This window comes from Macrotis lagotis, chromosome X (genome assembly GCF_037893015.1).
Source record: "Macrotis lagotis isolate mMagLag1 chromosome X, bilby.v1.9.chrom.fasta, whole genome shotgun sequence".
Lineage (NCBI taxonomy): Eukaryota > Metazoa > Chordata > Mammalia > Peramelemorphia > Peramelidae > Macrotis > Macrotis lagotis.
This window is the reverse complement of record NC_133666.1, coordinates 184002242-184021824: the sequence shown is the minus strand read 5'-3', so window position 1 is coordinate 184021824 and position 19583 is coordinate 184002242. Positions and strand designations below refer to the sequence as shown.

The following is a 19583-nucleotide window of genomic DNA, read 5'->3' as shown; positions in this document are numbered from 1 at the left end:
GCAATCAAATTTATCCATGAACTCAAGATTAAAGTCCATATATACATACATATATATGTATGTGTCTTATTACCTATATATACTGTGAATTCAGTGCATCCCAAAAGTCAGTGTATTTTAAAGCTGTTAAAGCTAAAACTGCCCCAAGACTTTTGAGATACCCTCTACAGTGGGTTCCTGTAACACAGACCCTTTTAGTAAATAATTGCTGACCTGACCTCCTCATGTAAAAAAATGTGAAATCCAAACTTTTAACTAAGTACTATAATCAAGGCTAAATTTTAATTTAAATAATTGGCCTATAATGCAGAAGACCAAAAAACAGTCATATAACAGATTGGGAGGAGGTTCAGGATCCCATAGTATAGTGTAAGAAAATACTGAACATGAGATTTAGAGAAGTAAGGCAGATCAACTTCACTGAGGGGGGAGTAACATAAGAAAGGATAGTTGAGGAAATTGAAAGCGCATCTCTTGGGAGTCTAGGTATACTGGCAAAATTTGTTGAGTTTTTATAGTATTATCTTGGTTAGTGGGACCAGGCACTGGCGGGGGTGGGGTGGGGGGGGAGAAGTCTGGATCTGGTGACTGATGCTGATTTGTGGGTCTTGGGGGTGAGGAACATTTTGGGAATTGTTGCTAATTGATATTTAGACTTCCTGTCCATGGGAAAGGGGAATTTCAGTCATTATTAGGTCTTACATTGACAGTGTGATTCAGGATATGAATTTCCTGCCAGCTTCTTTATTGCAGTGAGAGGATACTAAATTCTCTAATAGTTTTACATTATATGATCTCATGGCTCAGGTTAGAGCAGATACCTTCATTTGGAAATTTCTTGAGAGTTGGTGCTTATGAAAAGGGTAACAGTGACAAGCTTTATTGTATATAGGCAATATAGCAAAAAATAGGCAAATAAAGCATAAAATCACACACACAATGGCAATATAAGGAGAGGTCATTCTCACAGATGCAAGACATTTAACTCCCCTTATGAGAAGATGGATCAGGGAGAAAAGACTCGAAGTTCAAGTGGCAAAATTATATATATTCTAAGAATGGACTTAGTTAAGAATAATTAGTGTGGACTTCTGGCCAAGATGGTGAAGAGAAGACAGGCACTGTGTTAAGCACTTTCTTTGTCCCCCTCAAAAATAACATGAGAGAAACCTCTTAATAGAAATTCGATCAACAAAACCCAGAAAAAGAAGCTAGGAGAACACCTACCAATAAGGTCAGTCTCAGGTGAATCAGGAGAGGAGACCAGAGGATGGGGGGGTGGGGCGCGGAGCCAAGGTACCAGCCTTAGCCTCAAAGACCTTGGTGAGAGGCAGGTCTTGGAGAATCACTGAATCTTTGGCCAGGGGGAGTGGAGTTCTGCTGCCTCAAAATCAACCAACTTGGCAACAGACCTGAACTCTATACTTTTGGAGCTGCCCTGCGGGCCCCTCCCTCCCAATCCCCTCAAGCACAGGTGAGGACTAAGGAGCCCACTCAGCTGAAAGGGAGATTGACTTCCAGCCCATTGTTCAAGGTCAACAAGGGAGCTTGGAATGCAGCCAGGAATCTACTATCTGGCAAAGCTGAGCCTTCTCTTCCAGGGGCAAAGATGGACATTTAATGAACCGGGAGACTTCCAACATTTCCTGACAAAAAGACCAGAGCTAAATAGAAAATTTGGACATCAAACAGGAGGCTCAAGAGACACATAAAAAGGTTGGGGAAAAAAGGTAAAGGAAAAGAAAAGCTGCTATCCAATAAGATGAAATAAGCTAAATCCCTACCTTAGAGAAAGACTCTAATACTCTTGAGAACTGTAACTTTATTAGAGAGAATATAATTAGCCAGAAGTGATGGACAGTCATAACTTTTCCGTGACTTAGATAAAATGATTTAAAAACAATACCTCCTTTAAAAGGGGTACAGTAAGGAAATGGGAGGATGAAGGAGATTGAATGGGGTAAATCTTATTACATCAAGAAGTACAAAAGACCTATTGTAATAGCAGGGAAGAAGGGAGGAGGTGAGAACCACCTGAATCTTCATCTCATCAGACTTGGCTTAAAGTTAACACACATTCAGTTAAGTTAAGAAACTTATCTTACATTTCAAGGATTAAAAGGGGAAAAGCAGAGGGGAGAAAAAAGGGGAACTAACAGAAGGAAGGGAAGGGGAAAGAAAAGGGAGGGGTTGATATAGGAGGGCAAACACTGAAGGTAGCAGTATTCAGAAACAAAATACTGGGGAATAAAGTGAAAAGGGGGGGAAATACAGAGGGACTATAGCAAGGAGGGCAATAAAGAGTAATTACAACTTTGAATATGAATGGGATGAACTCTCCCTTAGAAAGTAAGTGAATAGCAGAGTGGATTAAGAACCAGAATCCTACAGTATGCTGCTTACAAGAAACTCATTTGAAGCAGAGATACATATAGAGTAAAAGTAAAAGGTTGGAGCAAAATATATTTTGCTTCAGCTGAAGTAAAAAAAGCCAGGGTTGCACAATCCTTATCTCAGACAAAGCAGCTGCAGAAATAGCGTTAAAAGAGATAAGGAAGGACTCTATACCATCCTAAAAAGTATCATAGACAATAAAGTAATTTCAGTACTAAATATGTATGCACCCAATGCTATAGCTTCCAAAATCAGAGGAGAAATTGAAAGCTACAGGAAGACATAGAGTACAAAACTCTACTAGTGGGAATGGCTTAAAAACTATGGTATATGTAATGGAACACTATTGTTCTATTAGAAACCAGGAGAGATGGTAATTTAGGGAAGCTTGGAAGGATTTGCATGAACTGATGCTGAGCAAGATGGGCAGAACCAGAGAAACATAGTACACCCTGATGGCGGCATGGGGGTGATGAACAACCTTGATGGACTTGCTCATTCCCTCAGTGCAGCAGTCAGGGACAATTTTGGGCTGTCTGCAATGGGGAGTACCATCTTTATCCAGAGAAAGAATTGTGGAATTTAAACAAAGACCAAAGACTTGATTGTACTTTGGATGCAGTTCTTTGACTCTTGCCACTTTTGTTGTGAGATTTTTGAATCTGCCCTTTCTTGAGAAAGCAAATAAACAAAAACTTTCTTTTGTCCAGACCCAGTCTCTGAAGATTTTATTTAGTGTATTTTTATCACATGCAGTATCAAGTCCCAATTTGAACTCAGGTCTCCTGTCTCCAGGGCTGGTATGCTGTACCATCTAGCTGCCCCTTAAACCTTATCTTGTGACATGAATTAATAGTGGAAAAGTACAAACTGTCTTTTTTGTCTGTATGTTTCTATGGATATTTGTCTACTCAGCATAATTTCTTATTGGAGGATTTCTTATTGGAGTCCTTTCATTATGAATATAACTTCAAGCTAAAACCATAACATTAAATATATAGTTTACTGTGATAACATCTTCCTGCATAACACATTGGTGTTCAGTCTTTATCTTATAAATTCTATTCTGTATTTAACACCAAAAAAAGATACAAATTTCCATATATAAAGTATAGCAGAAAAGGGTATGTGAAAGTGTGGATCTCCATTAATCTCATTTAAATATCAAATATTAAATATCAATTATTTTATAAAAAATATAATAAATTCAGTGTTATTTTCAGAGCTATCCTACTTGTTCATGTTTCCCTTTGAATTTCTTGATTATTATTGCAAATTATTACTGTATAAATTGTTTTCTTGTATCTGTTCACTTCCTTCTGCATCAGTTAATATAGTTCCCAGGGTTTTATTAAATTGTACCTTTCATCATTTCTTAGGATGTAGTAACATTCCATTTATTTACATTCCCACATTTTGGTTAGTCATTTACCATTGTTTCCAGTTCTTTGTATTAATAAAATTGCTGCTATACATATTTTTTGTGCATATATGTCCTTTTCCTCCTTTTATTTCTTTGTAATCATATTGCTGAGTCAAAGGAAATGGATATGCAACATTTAGTGATTGTTTGGTAATAGTTCCAAATTGCTTTCTAGAATAACTTCACCAATTCACATTCCATGAACAGTGTACCAGTGTCCCTAGCTTCCAGAAGCCAGAAGTAAATTCTTAAAAGTTCACCTCCCTAATCAATTCAGTATCCCACTCACAGTATCTTTTCATTCCTGCAAATCTTTTCATCCCTCTTCAAAACTACTTTTGACTTCCCTTCCCTCTGAAAAATCGAAAGTCTTGCCTCATATTTCACTGAAAAAATTGAGGTTGTTAACTGAGATTTCACTCATCCCTCTTCTTAATCTTACATCATTTCCACTTCTATCACCTTCACTTCTGCCTCACATGAAGCTATGGCTCTTCTCTTTGCCAAGGTAAACCTCTTTACATGTCCAAGTGATCCCATTCCATTCTCTCTTCTCCATCAGATTGTCTCTATCATCCATACTCTTATTAATTTTAATTTCTCCTTGTCCACTAATTGCTTCCCTCCTACCTACAAATATCCCTATGTCTCTTCCTAGAACCTTCACTTGATCTGTCCATCTCTCCTGGCAATCATTCTATATCTCTTCTCTTTTTCATGGCTAAACTTCTTCAAAAAGCTATATGAAACTGATGCCTCTTATTCCCTTCTTCTTACTGTCTTCTTAAAGTTTAAACCTTATCATTTAGCTGAAATTACTTTCTCCAAAATTACTAATGGTCTCTTATAAAGTGAACTCTTCTCAGACTTCATCCTTCTTGATGTCTCTGCAGCTCTTGACACTGTCAGTTACTTTCTTGATTCTCCCTTATAATAATGAACCAAAAAGAGTGGAAAATTTTAGCAAAACTGACCAACATATTGAAAAAGTCTGATGCTTTATTTGTTGCTGTTTATAATCCCTCATTTCTCTAAATAAAGGTGCTTTATTATAGTTCTTTGGAGCCAAATTTGATCATTATAATGTCAAAGCATTTCCTTTTCATTTGTAGTTGTTTTTTTATTTACATTGTTGTAGTCATATCTGTTTTTTCCTTGTTATACTTACTTCACTTTGCATTAGTTCATGTAAATCTCTCTGTGCTTTTCTGTTTCATCATATTTATTGTTTTCTATCTCATAGTGATAGTCTATTACATTCAGGTACCATAGCTTGTTTAGCCATTCTCCTTTTGATGGACATCTAATTTGATCCCAGCAATTTGCTTCTAAAAAAAGTATTCCTATATATAGAGAACCATTCTTTTTGTCTTTGACTTCTTTTGGTGTCATGCGTAGCCATGGAATCTATAGAACAAAAAATATGGACATTTTAGTCATAATTACAGATTGATTGCCAAAATGGTTGGTCCCAACAATGCATTGTGTGCCTGTTTCTCCTCAACCTCTTTAGCATTAACTAATCCCATTTTTGTCATCAGATAGGTTGCTGATATTATTTCAATTTTACAGATGAGAAAACTAGGACTCGGAGAGATTAAGTGACTTTCCCAAGGTCAAAGTCATTGTTTGAGATAGAATTTGGTTTTATTTCTATCTTTTTTTTACTTAACATTTTATTTGTTTTCCAATTATATAAAATAGTAATATGTACCTATCAATTTCTGTAAAGTTTTGAATTTCACAATTTTTCCCCCACCCTCCCTTCCCTCCCCCCCACAGAAGGCTGTCTGATAGTCTTTACATTGTTTCCATGCTATGCATTGATGTAAATTGAATGTGTTATAAGAGTAAACATAAACTCCCTTCAAGAAGATGAGGAACCTCAAGAATAGAGAAAGAGAAAAAAAAATGTACTTCAGTCTGTGTTCAGATTCAAACGGCTCTGTCTCTAGGGTGAGTTGCTTTCTGTATCGTAAGTCCACCAGAGAAGTTGCTTCAATATTTTTCCCACAGTTGCTATTACTAGCTGTATCTCCATTCTATTTCTTCCCACTCTCATTTATTCTATTCTCGCTCTTCTTTCATCCTGGCCCTGTCCAAAAGTGTGTTGAATCTGAGTACCCTCTCCCTCGATCTTGCCTCTCTTCTATCACCTATTCCCCCCTTACCTTCCCCACCCCCATTCCCCTTATCCTGTCCCTTTCTTATTTCTCTTTAGGGTAAGATAGATTTCATTTCCCTATTAAGTGTTTATGTTATTTCCTTTCTGAGCCATTTCTGATGAGAATGAAGGCTCCCTCATTCCCCCTTGCCTTCTCTCTTTCCACTCCATTGAAAAAAAGATTTTTCTTGACTCTTATGTGAAATCTCTCAGCTTCTTCTTCATCTCCTTTTCCTTCCTCCCAGTACTTTCCTCCATCACCCATTGACTCCATCCCTTTATCACATCATACCATTATATTCCACTCCTTCTATATGCTCCTTCTAACAGCTCTTATAAATGAGAAAGTTCATATGAGTTATCAATATCTTCTTCCCATGCAGGAATACAAACAGTTCAATATCATTAAGTTCCTCATAGTTAGTATTTCTTTTCCACTCCCTCTATGGTTCAACAGAGTCCTATACTTGGAGATCAGACTTTCTGTTTGGCTCTGGTTGTTTCAATAGGAAAGTTTGAAAGTCCCCTGTTTCATTGAAAGTCCATCTTTTCCCCTGAAAGAGGATGTTCAGTTTTGCTGGATAGTTAATTCTCAGTTGTAAACCAAGATCTTTTGCCTTCTGGAATATCATATTCTAATCTCTATAAGCCTTCATGTAGATGCTGCCAGATCCTGTGTAATACTGACTGTGGAGCCTCGGTAGTTGAATTTTTTATTTCTGGCAGCTTTTAGAATTTTCTGTTTGATTTGGGAGTTCTGGAATTTGGCTATTATTCTTGGAAGTTTTCCTTTTGGGATCTCTTTCAGGGGGTGACTGGTGAATTCTCTCGATTTTTATAATAATTTTTTAAATGATTTCTTCTGGATCTGTTTTTGAGGTCAGTTGTTTTTCCAATGAGATATTTCCCATTTTCTTCTAATTTTTGGCTTTTTTGGAAGAGTTTTATTTCTTCCTGATTGCTTATAAAGTCATCAGCTTCCTTTAGTTCCATTCTGCATTTAAAGGAGTTATTTTCTTCAGAGAGCTTTTTTATCTCCTTTTCCAGCTGGCCAATTCTGCTTTTTAAGGCATTCTTCTCCTCATTTGCTTTTTTGTTTTGCTTTTTCCATTAGGCCTAAACTAGTATTTTCTTAAGTATTTTTTGTATATCTTTCACCAAGCTGTTGATTTGGTTTTCATTATTTTTCTGCATCACTCTCATTTCTCCTCCCAATTTTTCCTCCATCTCCCCTAATTGCTTTTCTTTTTTTTGTTTGTTTTTTAATTTTTTTAATTAAAGATATTATTTGAGTTTTACAATTATTTGAGTTTTACAATTTTCCCCCAATCTTGCTTCCCTCCCCTGACCCCCCCACCGAAAGCAATCTGTCAGTCTTTACTTTCTTTCCATGTTGTACATTGATCCAAATTGAGTGTGATGAGAGAGAAATCATATCCTTAAGGAAGAGACAAGAAGTCTAAGAGGTAACAAGATCAGACAATAAGGTATTTGTTTTTTTTTTTTCTAAATTAAAGGGAATAGTCCTTGAACTTTGTTCAAACTCCACAGCTCTTTATCTGGATACAGATGGCACTCTCCTTTGCAGACAGCCCAAAATTGTTCCCTATTGTTGCACTGATGGATTGAACAAGTCCTTCAGGGTTGAACATCACCCCCATGTTGCTGTTAGGGTATACAGTATTTTTCTGGTTCTGCTCATCTCACTCAGCATCAATTCATGGAAATCCCTCCAGGCTTCCCTGAAATCTCATCCCTCCTGGTTTCTAATAGAACAGTAGTGTTCCATGACATACATATACCACAGTTTGTTAAGCCATTCCCCAATTGAAGGACATTTACTTGATTTCCAATTCTTTGCCACCACAAACAGGGCTGCTATAAATATTTTTGTACAAGTGATGTTTTTTACCCTTTTTCATCATCTCTTCAGGGTATAGACCCAGTAGTGGTATTGCTGGGTCAAAGGGTATGCACATTTTTGTTGCCCTTTGGGCGTAGTTCCAAATAGCTCTCCAGAAAGGTTGGATGAGTTCACAGCTCCAACAGTGTAATAGTGTCCCAGATTTCCCACAACCCTTCCAACAATGATCATTAACCTTTCTGGTCATATTGGCCAATCTGAGAGGTGTGAGGTGGTACCTCAGAGAAACTTTAATTTGCATTTCTCTAATAATTAATGATTTAGAGCAATTTTCCATATGGCTATGGATTGCTTTGATCTCATCTGTAAATTGCCTTTTCATATCCTGTGACCATTTGTCAACTGGGGAATGGCTTTTTATTTTAAAAATATGACTCAGTTGGGGCAGCTAGGTGGTGCAGTGGGGCAGCTAGGTGGTACAGTGAATAAAGCACCGGCCCTGGAGTCAGGAGTACCTGGGTTCCAATCCAGTCTCAGACACTTAATAATTACCTAGCTGTGTGGCCTTGGGCAAGCCACTTAACCCCATTTGCCTTGCAAAACCCTAAAAAAAAAACATGACTCAGTTCTCTGTATATCTTAGAAATGAGTCCTTTGTCAGAATCATTAGTTGTAAAGATTGTTTCCCAATTTACTACATTTCTTTTGATCTTGGTTACAGTGGTTTTATCTGTGCAAAAGCTTTTTAATTTAATGTAATCAAAATCATCTAGTTGGTTTTTGGTGATGTTCTCCAACTCTTCCTTAGTCATAAACTGTTCCCCTTTCCATAGATCTGACAGGTAAACTAGTCCTTGATCTTCCAATTTCCTTATAGTATTGTTTTTTATGTCTAAGTCCTGTAACCATTTGGATCTTATCTTGGTAAAGGGTGTTAGGTGTTGGTCTAATCTAAGTTTCTTCCATACTAACTTCCAATTATCCCAGCAATTTTTATCAAAGAGGGAGTTTTTATCCCAATAGCTGGACTCTTTGGGTTTATCAAACAGCAGATTACTATAATTGTCCCCTGCTTTTGCACCTAGTCTGTTCCACTGGTCCATCACTCTATTTCTTAGCCAGTACCAAACAGTTTTGATGACTGATGCTTTATAATATAATTTTAGATCAGGTAGGGCTAAGCCACCTTCTTTTGCACTTTTTTTTCATTAAGCTTCTGGAAATTCTTGACTTTTTATTTCTCCATATGAATTTACTTACAGTTTTTTCTAACTCATTAAAGTAATTTTTTGGAATTTTGATTAGTAGGGCACTAAACAGGTAGTTTAGTTTTGGTAGAATTGTCATTTTTATTATATTAGCTCTATACATGAGCAGTTGATATTTGCCCTGTTATTTAAATCTGATTTAATTTGTGTGAGAAGTGTTTTATAATTGTTTTCAAAAAGTTTCTCAGTCTGTCTTGGCAAATAGATTCCTAGGTATTTTATGTTGTCTGAAGTTACTTTGAATGGGATTTCTCTTTCTATCTCTTCCTGCTGTATCTTGCTAGACATATATAGAAAAGTTGAGGATTTATGAGGGTTTATTTTATAACCTGAAACTGCTAAAGTTGCTACCTGTTTCCAGTAGTTTTTTGGATGATTTCTTGGGATTCTCTAGGTAGACCATCATGCCATCTGCAAAGAGTGAGAGTTTTGTCTCTTCCTTCCCAATTCTAATTCCTTCAATTCCTTTTTCTTCTCTAATTGCTGAAGCTAACATTTCTAATACAATATTGAATAGTAGTGGTGATAATGGGTACCCTTGTTTCACCCCTGATCTTATTGGGAATGCCTCTAGCCTCTCCCCATTGAGTATAATGCTTGTTGATGGTTTCAGATAGATACTGCTAATTATTCTAAGGAACAGTCCATTTATTCTTACACTCTCTAGTGTTTTTAGTAGGAATGGATACTGTATTTTGTCAAAAGCTTTTTCAGTATCTATTGATATGATCATATAATTTCTGATAGGTTTGTTGTTGATATAATTGAGTATACTAACAGTTTTCCTAATATTGAACCAACCCTGCATTCCTGGCATAAATCCTACTTGATCATAATGTATTATCCTGGTGATAACTTGTAATTGTTTTGCTAAGATTTTATTTAAGATTTTTGCGTCTATATTCATCAGGGACATAGGTCTATAATTTTCTTTCTCTGTTTTAACTCTTCCTGGTTTTGGTAAGAGTAGCATATTGGTTTCATAGAAAGAATTAGGCAGAGTTCCATCTTTCCCTATTTTTCCAAAGAGTTTATATAGAATTGGAACCAATTGTTCCTTAAATGTTTGGTGTAATTCACTTGTGAATCCATCAGGCCCTGGAGATTTTTTCTTGGGGAGTTCAATGATGGCTTGTTGAATTTCTTTTTCAGAGATAGGGTTGTTTAGGTATTTAATCTCCTCTTCATTTAACCTGGGCAACTTATATTTTTGTAAATATTCATCCATTTCACTTAGATTATCAAATTTATTGGCATAGAGTTGGGCAAAATAATTTCAGATTATTAATTTAATTTCCTCATTGATGGTGAGTTCACCTTTTTTCATTTATGATACTAGCTAGCAATTTGGTTTTCTTCTTTTTTTTTAATCAAATTGACCAGGGGGTTATCAGTTTTATTGGTTTCATAATACCAACTTTTGGCTTTATTTATTAATTCAGTAGTTTTTTTGCTTTCAATTTTATTAATTTCTCCTTTAATTTTTAGAATTTCTGATTTGGTATTTAATTGGGGATTTTTAATTTGTTCTTTCTCTAATTTTTTTAGTTGTATGTTTAGTTCATTGATTTCCTCTTTCTTCAGTTTATTCATGTAAGAAAGCATTTAAAGCTATAATATATCCCCTGAGAGCTGCTTTGAGTGAATCCCATAGGTTTTGGTATGTTGTTTCATTATTATCATTATCTAGGATAAAATTTGGTTTTTGGTCCACTCATTCTTTAAAATGAGGTTATTCAGTTTCCAGTTGGTTCTGGGTCTATATCTCCTTGGCCCAATATTGCATATGACTTTTATCGTATTATGATCTGAGAAAAATGTATTCACTATTTCTGCCTTTCTGCAGTTGATCATTAGGTTTTTATGTCCTAATACATAGTCAATTTTTGTATAAGTTGTACTGCAGAGAAAAAGGTATATTTCTTTCTATCCCCATTCAGTTTCCTCTATAAGTCTACCATATCTAGTTTTTCTAACAATTTATTTACCACCTTAACTTCATTCTTGTTTATTTTATGATTCAATTTATCTAGATCTGAGAGGGGGAGGTTGAGGTCTCCCACTAGTAGAGCTTTGCTATCTATGTCTTCCTGTAGTTCTTTAAGCTTCTCCTCTAAGAATTTGGATGCTGTCCTATTGGGTGCATATATATTCAGTATTGAAATAGCTTTATTGTCTGTGGTACCTTTTAGGAGGATAAAGTTTCCTTCCTTATCTCTTTTAATGCTATCTATTTTTGCTGCTGCTTTGTCTGAGATAAGGATTGCTACCCCTCCTTTTTTTCACTTCAGCTGAAGCAAAATATATTTTGCTACAACCTTTTACCTTTACTCTATGTGTATCTCTCTGCTTCAAATGAGTTTCTTGTAAGCAGCATATTGTAGGATTCTGGTTTTTAATCCACTCTGCTATTCGCTTATGTTTTAAGGGAGAGTTCATCCATTCACAAAGTTATGATTACCCTTTATTGCCCTCCATGCTAACTTCCCTCTGTTTGTTTTTCCCCCTTTCCCCCCTTATCTGTATTCCCCAGTATTTTGTTTCTGAATACCACTCCCTTCAGTGTGTTTGCCCTCCTATATCACCCCCTCCCCTTTCTTTCCCCTTTCCCTTTTCCCTTCCCTCCCTTTTGTTAGTTCCCCTTTTGTCCCCCACTCCCCCTCCCTTTCTCAGTCTCCCCTCCCCTTTTCCCCTTTTACTACTTGAAAGGTTAGATGTTTTTTTCAGTTAACTGAGTATGTGTAGGTTGACTTTAAGCCAAGTCTGATGAGAAGAAGATTCAGGTGTTTCTCATCTCCTCCCTTCTCCCCCTCTATTATCATCATAAGTATTTTGTACCTCTTAGTGTAATGAGATGTACCCCATTCAATCCCCTCCCCCCTCTTGTCTCCTTCCTGACCCCCTTTTTAAGGAGGTATTGTTTTTTAGATCATTATATTTGAGTCATAGAAAATTCTGAGTATCTGTTCTAGCTATGTACATTCTGCCTAATAGAGTTAAAATTCTTGAGAGTTATTAGAGTCTTTCTCCCAAGTGGGGTTAAAGCCAGTTACATCCCATTGGATAGCAGTCTTATGGATAGGTCATGAATGTCCATCACTTCTGGCTAGGTATATTCTCTCTGTTAGAGTTACAATTCTCAAGATTTATGAGAATCTTTTTCCCCATGCTGGATTATAGCCAGTTTCAACTTATTGGATGGCAATTTCTTTTTTAACCACCTGCCTTTTTTTTTTAACCTTTTCATGTGTCCCTTGAACCTCCTGTTTGATGACCAGATTTTCTATTTAGCTCTGTTTTTTTCATCAGGAATTTTTGGAATTCTTCCATTTTGTTAAATGTCCATCTTTTTCCCTGGAAGAGAAGGATTAGCTTTTTGGGATAGTGGATTCTTGGCTGCATTCCAAGCTCCCGTGCTCTTCGAAATATCTCATTCCAGGCCCTTCAATCTCTCAATATTGATGCAGCCAGGTCTTGTGTAATCCTTACTGTGGCTCCTTGATAATTAAATTGTTTCCTTCTGGCTGCTTGTAGGATTTTCTCTTTTATCTGATAGTTCTGGAATTTGGCCACAACACTCCTTAGTGTTTTCATTTTAGGTTCTTTTTCTATAGGGGAACAATGTATTCTTTCAATACCTACTTTGCCCTCTGGTTCCATGATATCAGGGCAGTTTTCCATCACTAGATCCTGTAATATTAAGTCCAGGCTTTATTTCTCTTCAATGTTCTCAGGAAGTCCAATAATTTTCAGGTTGCCCCATCTCGACCTATTGTCAAGGTCAGTGGTTTTGCTGATGAGGTATTTTACATTTTCTTCTATTTTTTTCTATATTTTGGTTTTGTTTAACTGGCTCTTGCTGTCTCATGGAGTCATTAGTTTCTGCAGACTCCATTCTTTTTTTTAGAGAGGAGTTTTCTTCATTAACCTTTTGCAACTCCTTTTCTAATTGGTCCATTCTACTTTTGAAAGAGCTTTCCATTTGAACAATTGAAGTTTTGGGGAGTTATTTTCTTTTTGCATTTGCCCAATTGAGGATCTGAGAGAATTATTCTCATTTTGTATTTGTCCACTTGATGATCTGAGAGATTTATTCTTATTTTGTATTTGTCCAATTGTATTTTTTAAGGATTTATTTTCTTGTTGCAAGGTATTAATTGTCTCTCCCAAATTTTCCAGTTGATTTTTAAACTCCTTCCTTATTTCTTCAAGGAATTCTTTCTGTGTTGAAGACCAAGTCATATGCTCCTCAGAGGTTCTAGGTCTCTCTGAGTTAGGGTCTTTTTTTTCCAAGAATTTTTCTATGGATCCACCTTTCTACTGATCTTTCTTCATTTTGCTAAGACCTTGAGTTGGGGAGGGGCTGGTTCACAGGAGCTTGGTATTGCTAGAGGCTTTACTAATTGAGTACACTTTCTCTAGCTGGCCAGTAGGAGGCGCTGGTTGCTTTCTCTGGCGTGTCTGTGACCTGGATTGAGGCCTTCTCCCTTAGATTGAAGGGAGGAATTGGAGCTAATGAATCCTTTTGTCTTCAATCAATGGTGGGCTTTGCCCTAGCTTGAGGTCATTCCTCTCCCTATTGCAAGCTGGGCTGGTTTTTCTGCTCACACACCTGGGCCTGAGGCAGAAGTAGTCTGTAATTGTTTGTTCTGGGAAGAGGCCTCAGAAGCAATGGAGGCATGGACTCTGAGTTCCTTAGACCAGAGGAGCCCAGGGATGGTATGTCTGCAGCTATCCTGCACCGGAGTTCTCCCCCCAGCCATGTTGGCAAGCTCCAGAGGGTCAGCGTGCCCCTGCTCTCTAGTTGACTGAAGCCCCCACTGTCTAGCCACACCACTGATCCAACAGGTCCGGCTCTCAGGCCCTCAGACTCCCCGGCTCCAATTCAGCCTCCAATCTGGCTGATCCGGGGCTGATCCGCCCTCTGCACCCAGACTCACCTGCCTGAATTCGTCCTGTGCTGCTGAGGGAGACAAATCCTGAGGTAGATGTTCTTTCTCCTGGCTTTTCTTTCTGGGTTTTCTGGGTCGGATTTCTTTTAAGAGGTTTGTTTCATATGATAGATGGGGAAAATTCAGGAGACTTTAAAACTGTGCCTGTCTTCTCTCCGCCATCTTGGCCTGAAGTCTGCCCTTAATTGCTTTTCAAAGTCTTTTTTGAGCTCATCCATAGTCTGAGCCCATTTTCTATTTCTCTTGGAGGTTTTGGATACAGAAGCTTTGATTTTGTCATCATCTGAGTATGTGTTTTGATCTTCCATGGGAGTAAAGTAATTCTCTATGGTCAGATTCTTCTTTTTCTGTTGTTTACTCTTTTCCTCAGCCCAAGACAGCACTTCCAAGGCTTTGGGGTTGTTTTGTTTGGGGACACCCCACTGGGACTTTATTCCTCCAGGGTCTTATGCTCTCTTGCCTGTGCTTTAATATGTAGGTGCCCCCCCACCCCGTACTTCCCTCTGCCCTGGCACTATAAGGAGGTTCCTGCTATCTTAGTATGGAAGCCCAAACTGCAACCTGGTCTGAGTGTAGGCTAGCAGCAGAGTCCTACCCAGAGGGAGAGCAGGGAAATTTCTGCAGACTTCCCTTACCTCCTCTGGGGGTGCAGGCTGCTTTCTCCCAATTCTCACTGCAGGTTCTGTGGCTGGTGCTCTTCACTTCACACTTATTCTGGTGTAGCAGAGTTCTCTCACTGCCCCTTCAAGCTGTTGCCAGTGATCTCTGGGCTGGGTTGGGCTGTGCTGTGCTGTGGCCATGGCTTTTTTCCAACCCCCAGTCCTGGTGAAACACAATTTTCCCATGGAACTACTAAGTTATCTTGGACTGGGAAAATGTACCACTTAGCTTTTATGTGGGTTCTGCCCTCTAAATTTTGGCTAGAGTCATCATTTGTTGGTTTTTTTGGAGTTCCCTAGGGAAGGAGTTCCTGGGAAATGCTGCCTTTTACGCTGTCATCTTGGCTCCACCCTCTTGAGATAGAATTTGAATCAGTATTTCTTATTCTAAGTCCAGAACTAGAACCACTATTCCAGACCACTTTTATGTAGGCAGTTTCATACAGAAGGCAATCACAGGATTAATTTTAGCAAACTAACAAGTAATCTTTGATTCTTTTTTTCTCCTTTGCCTCTTTACTAAGATCTGTCAGTTCTTACCTCTGTAGTATTTCTCTCATCTGTCCCTTCCTTTCATTTCCATTACTACCATTATAATAGTTGCCCAATTAGCATTCCTTCATCTTTTCTCTCCTATATAGTTTCTTCTCTAGGTGCTACCAGAGTAGGTTTTTTACGTGCACTTCTGATTATATCATCTTTCCTCCAAATCAAACCTGAAGTTGTTTCCCATTATCTTCAGAATAAAATTACTAATTTTACCTTTATCTAGCATTGGTCCCAATCTGCTTTTCTAACTCTATCACTCTTCCTCTGTATGCATCCCAAATTCTAATTTTTTTCCTGTAGATGTTGTTCATGATGGGCAAGATTCTTTTTTTTTTTAAGGCTTTTGCAAGGCAAATGGGGTTAAGTGGCTTGCCCAAGGCCACACAGCTAGGTAATTATTAAGTGTCTGAGACCGGATTTGAACCCAGGTACTCCTGACTCCAAGGCCGGTGCTTTATCCACTAGCCACCTAGCCACCCCTGGGCAAGATTCTTTACTTCGAATGACCTCTACTTTACTATATATTGAATTCCTACCTATCTTTCAAAGTGTATTTCAAATGCCACAACCTCCATGAAATCTTCTTTTATCTCCAATTTCTAAACATAATCCACCCTGTTTCCCTTTTTCTTTTCTAGAACCCTTTATACTTCTCTTGACACTTTTTTCCTTGAATTTTTCTTCCTTGAGAATGTTTTTGTACTTGGTTGATTCTTTCACTGGATTTTAAGCTCTTTAAGGAATGTATCTTCAACTTTGTAATCTTCCATAACATATAATCCTATGCTTTTCACATAATAAACTCTCAATGAATATTTATTGAATTTGAGTGAAACTTTCTATACTGGATAATTTCACAAAGTTGCTTTAAATTGGCAAAAAATGTTTGTTTTGTTTTTTGTCCGTCCAGATTTACCTCCTCCAAAGAGTGAGAATTGACAAAAAGTGTTTTGTTTTTTCCCTCCTCTAAATTCCCTCCTCCAGGTTTACCTCCTCCAAATAATACTTTTTCCTTTGTCATTGTAGGGAATATCAATGGCCTTTTTTGATATTTGAAAATCCTTTGGAGTTATTCTTGATTATTCACACTAAAAGAAATCAGAAATGTGGTTTATCTAAAATGGCATATAATTAAAATAATGAGATATTTGGAATTTTAAATGTGTATTTGAATTTAGTTTTGTCTGGTATTTTGAAATTTACTTCAAACAGACACTAAAATCATGGTTAATAATTCATTCAGGAGGAGCCAGGAAACTAGATGTTTCTCCATCCTACTTCATTATTCCCTAATTAAACTGGAGAGATATAGTGAAGTAGTCTGGTGCTTTCAGTGGAGATGGAGGGAACATGTAAAGTCATTCAAAGAAGAATATCCACAAGACGCAAGATGTGCCAAAACTTAAAACTTTAAACTTATATCAAGATTTACTTCAAAACAATTCTCACTCTTTGGAAAATCTGGAAAACCGAATTCTTGAACATTTTCCCTTATAGAACTCTGCAACATCTTGAGCTGGAATATTTGAAAGAGAAGCTATTGCAGAGAACTATTTTGCCTCAAAGGAGGTATATATTAGAATTTGAAAATTCTCATTGAAATTCACACCATTAAAACCCTCTTCCTTCCCTCCTACTTTCATTCTCAAATTTCCTGAATTTCTACTGGAGAACACGCTAAGCCAAAATTGGCATCTACTCTAGTAAATATTCCCAAAGACTTATTAAAATTGCTTTGCTTTAAAACACCCTCCTACCCACACATTCACACACACTTTTCCAATTGAGTAGCAGCTTGTTTGGATAAACAAATCTTTAGGCAATTATAGACAAAAATGTTTTATAAATGTAAATGTGTTATTCTCTCCAGAAGAGACTTTAAAAGTTTGGTAGCAAGAATTTATTTTTTTTTTATACATTATATATCAGACTCAGACTTAGAACTGTGATTTTGTTGGCAGAGGAAACTTCAAACTACTCCTTCTGCTTGAGATGGGTTACACCTTTGTGATATAGAGCATTGGAGAGTGACTTGGAACACAGAGAGTCTCTATGACTTCCTCTGTGTCACATAGCCAGCTGGGTCAGAGGCAGAACATGACTGGTCCCAAGACTCACTCCCTGTCAGCCATTTGATACTGCCTCTCATTTCATTCATACCAGTTTTAATTTTCCTTAAAGATACTTTTGAGGAAAACAGTTTTTTGTTTGTTTTAAATCAGGAAGTACATACTACCACATTCATTATGATGCAATTTTGTTACTTCAGAATATAAGATTTAAGTGTGTATGTGTGTTCAATGAGTCATTTCATTTCTTTCATTTCTGTTTTCCTAGCTGGTTCATGGGACGACGGCCTGAATACACAGACCCCAAGTTAGTAGCTCAGGGAGAAGGAAGAGAAGGTAAAATTTAGTCTTTATAACAAGCAAAATTAGGAAGTGTTCATATTCTTAAACTCAGATTTCATTCCATATGTTCAGTGTTTAATGAATGCATTTGAGTATTTAGAGACAATAAATCTTAATGGGTAAAAGATATCATGGGAACATTATTAATTATGAACATATCAGTGATTATCTGTTGCCTGAGGACTAGAGAGTCTTATGAAAAGTTTGAACTTTGGTCATAAACATTGCACAAAACATAGAGGAATTGTGATCTATATCATTGGATTTAGTACCTACCCAGATGAAATCACATCATTCAAATAAAGCATTAAAGTAACAAATATGCCAAGTTAACATGTTTCCAAAGAGATTTAAATGAAAAATCATCCAAAAGAATAAACATAGTTGTATAAAAGATTTTTTGGCATAGATATAGACTGAGCTTTGAGAAGGCATGAATATTAAGTCTAATATCCAAGAGAGTAAAAAAGAAAAATCCCCCAACATGTACTTGGGCCTTTCATGTTATAAGAATCCAACACAAAAGTTTGTATTTTATGAGGTTTTTCTCAGGTCTCTTGCTTGTAGCTTCTACCCAGGAAACCTGGGTAGAAATATGTGCAAGTTCTCTTTCTAAGAAGACAAGCCCTGCATTTGCAAGCATTTCATTTGTATTATTAAAGAGAAGTTTTCTTTTTTTGGTGGAGGGGTGGGTGGAAGAAAACAAAGCCAAGATCCTTGAATTAGACTTAGGACATATATGTAGATCAGAGTCATAGTCTCATGTATGTCAATAGATTTAAAACTTAGAAGCGACCTTAAAGATCATTTAGGTCAATTCCATTTTGTAGATGAGGAAACCGAGCTTAGGGATGAAGATAATACGGAGTAAAGCCAAAGTTTGAATCCAGATCATCTGATTAAAATAGCTTTCTATGGCTTTTTTTTCAGTCTCTGTACAAGACAAAAAAAAAATCTTTCTCCAGTCTTTCAGATGACATATGACTGATGTAAGATTGAAGAGGTGCTCTCTTCCTTTTGTTCCACTGTTCCCCTCTCTTAAGCATTATTTCCCCATTGTCTAGCACAACCCCACCTGTTACCATGCCTACTTTCAAATGGACACCCATTTTTTCCCAATACAAATGATAGGGAAAATGAAAAATTGTCACAGCAACATTGAAAATTATTTCAGAGTAGCAATTGCCTTTTAAAATGAATAATAATTGGTTCCTTTTTCACCTGTTTTGAAGTCTTATTGGATGAAAATGCTTTATTATTATAAACAGAAAGCAGGTTAGTTATAGGTAGTAGTTAATTCATTCATTTTAATAGGCTAAGTGCTTACTGTGGATATAACATTATTTTTCTTTACTATAATTTAAGTATGTATTTCTAAATACTTTTAGAAACCATTTTTATTAATTATGGTTAGATAGTATTAGGTTCTATCTACAGAACAAAGTAAATATTGGAATTACATTTGTTGGAGTTATACCTGACATTGTAAACAATGTTTGAGGACTTTAGTTTTAAGCTTCTAGGGGAAGTGTATATATTTTCCACTGAACAATGGGAATCAATTTAATATCTTAAGAAATACTTTGTAGTCCAAAACAAACAGCAAACTAGTATATTAAATTTTTCTGTTGTGAAACTTATTAATCAATGAATAAGTTGACTATACATGAAGTTAACTTTATAGATTTTAAAACTACCCTAAAACTTGATTCTTTCTTTAAGAGTCTCTTAAGTTTCTAAAGTCTCATCTGTGTTTTAGAGGTTGGAGCCCTGAGCCTGGAAGCAGCAGGACCTGACTTCATATATGATCTCAGACACTTAATAGCCATGTGACCCTGATAGATCTGTCCACCTTAGCTTCCTCAGCTGTAAAATGGGGATCATAATAGCATCTCTCCC

At 36.8% G+C, this 19583-nt stretch overlaps 1 protein-coding gene across 2 annotated transcripts in view; it reads left to right on the top strand.

Moving 5' to 3' along the window:
- B9D1 (B9 domain containing 1) overlaps positions 1–19583 on the top strand; it is a 50330-nt gene that overhangs the window by 19554 nt on the left and 11193 nt on the right. For both annotated transcript variants that reach the window (XM_074206944.1, XM_074206943.1), the window contains one exon: positions 17611–17678. In XM_074206944.1, the coding sequence (XP_074063045.1) occupies positions 17611–17678 (68 nt within the window). The remainder of the gene's footprint in view (positions 1–17610; positions 17679–19583) is intronic.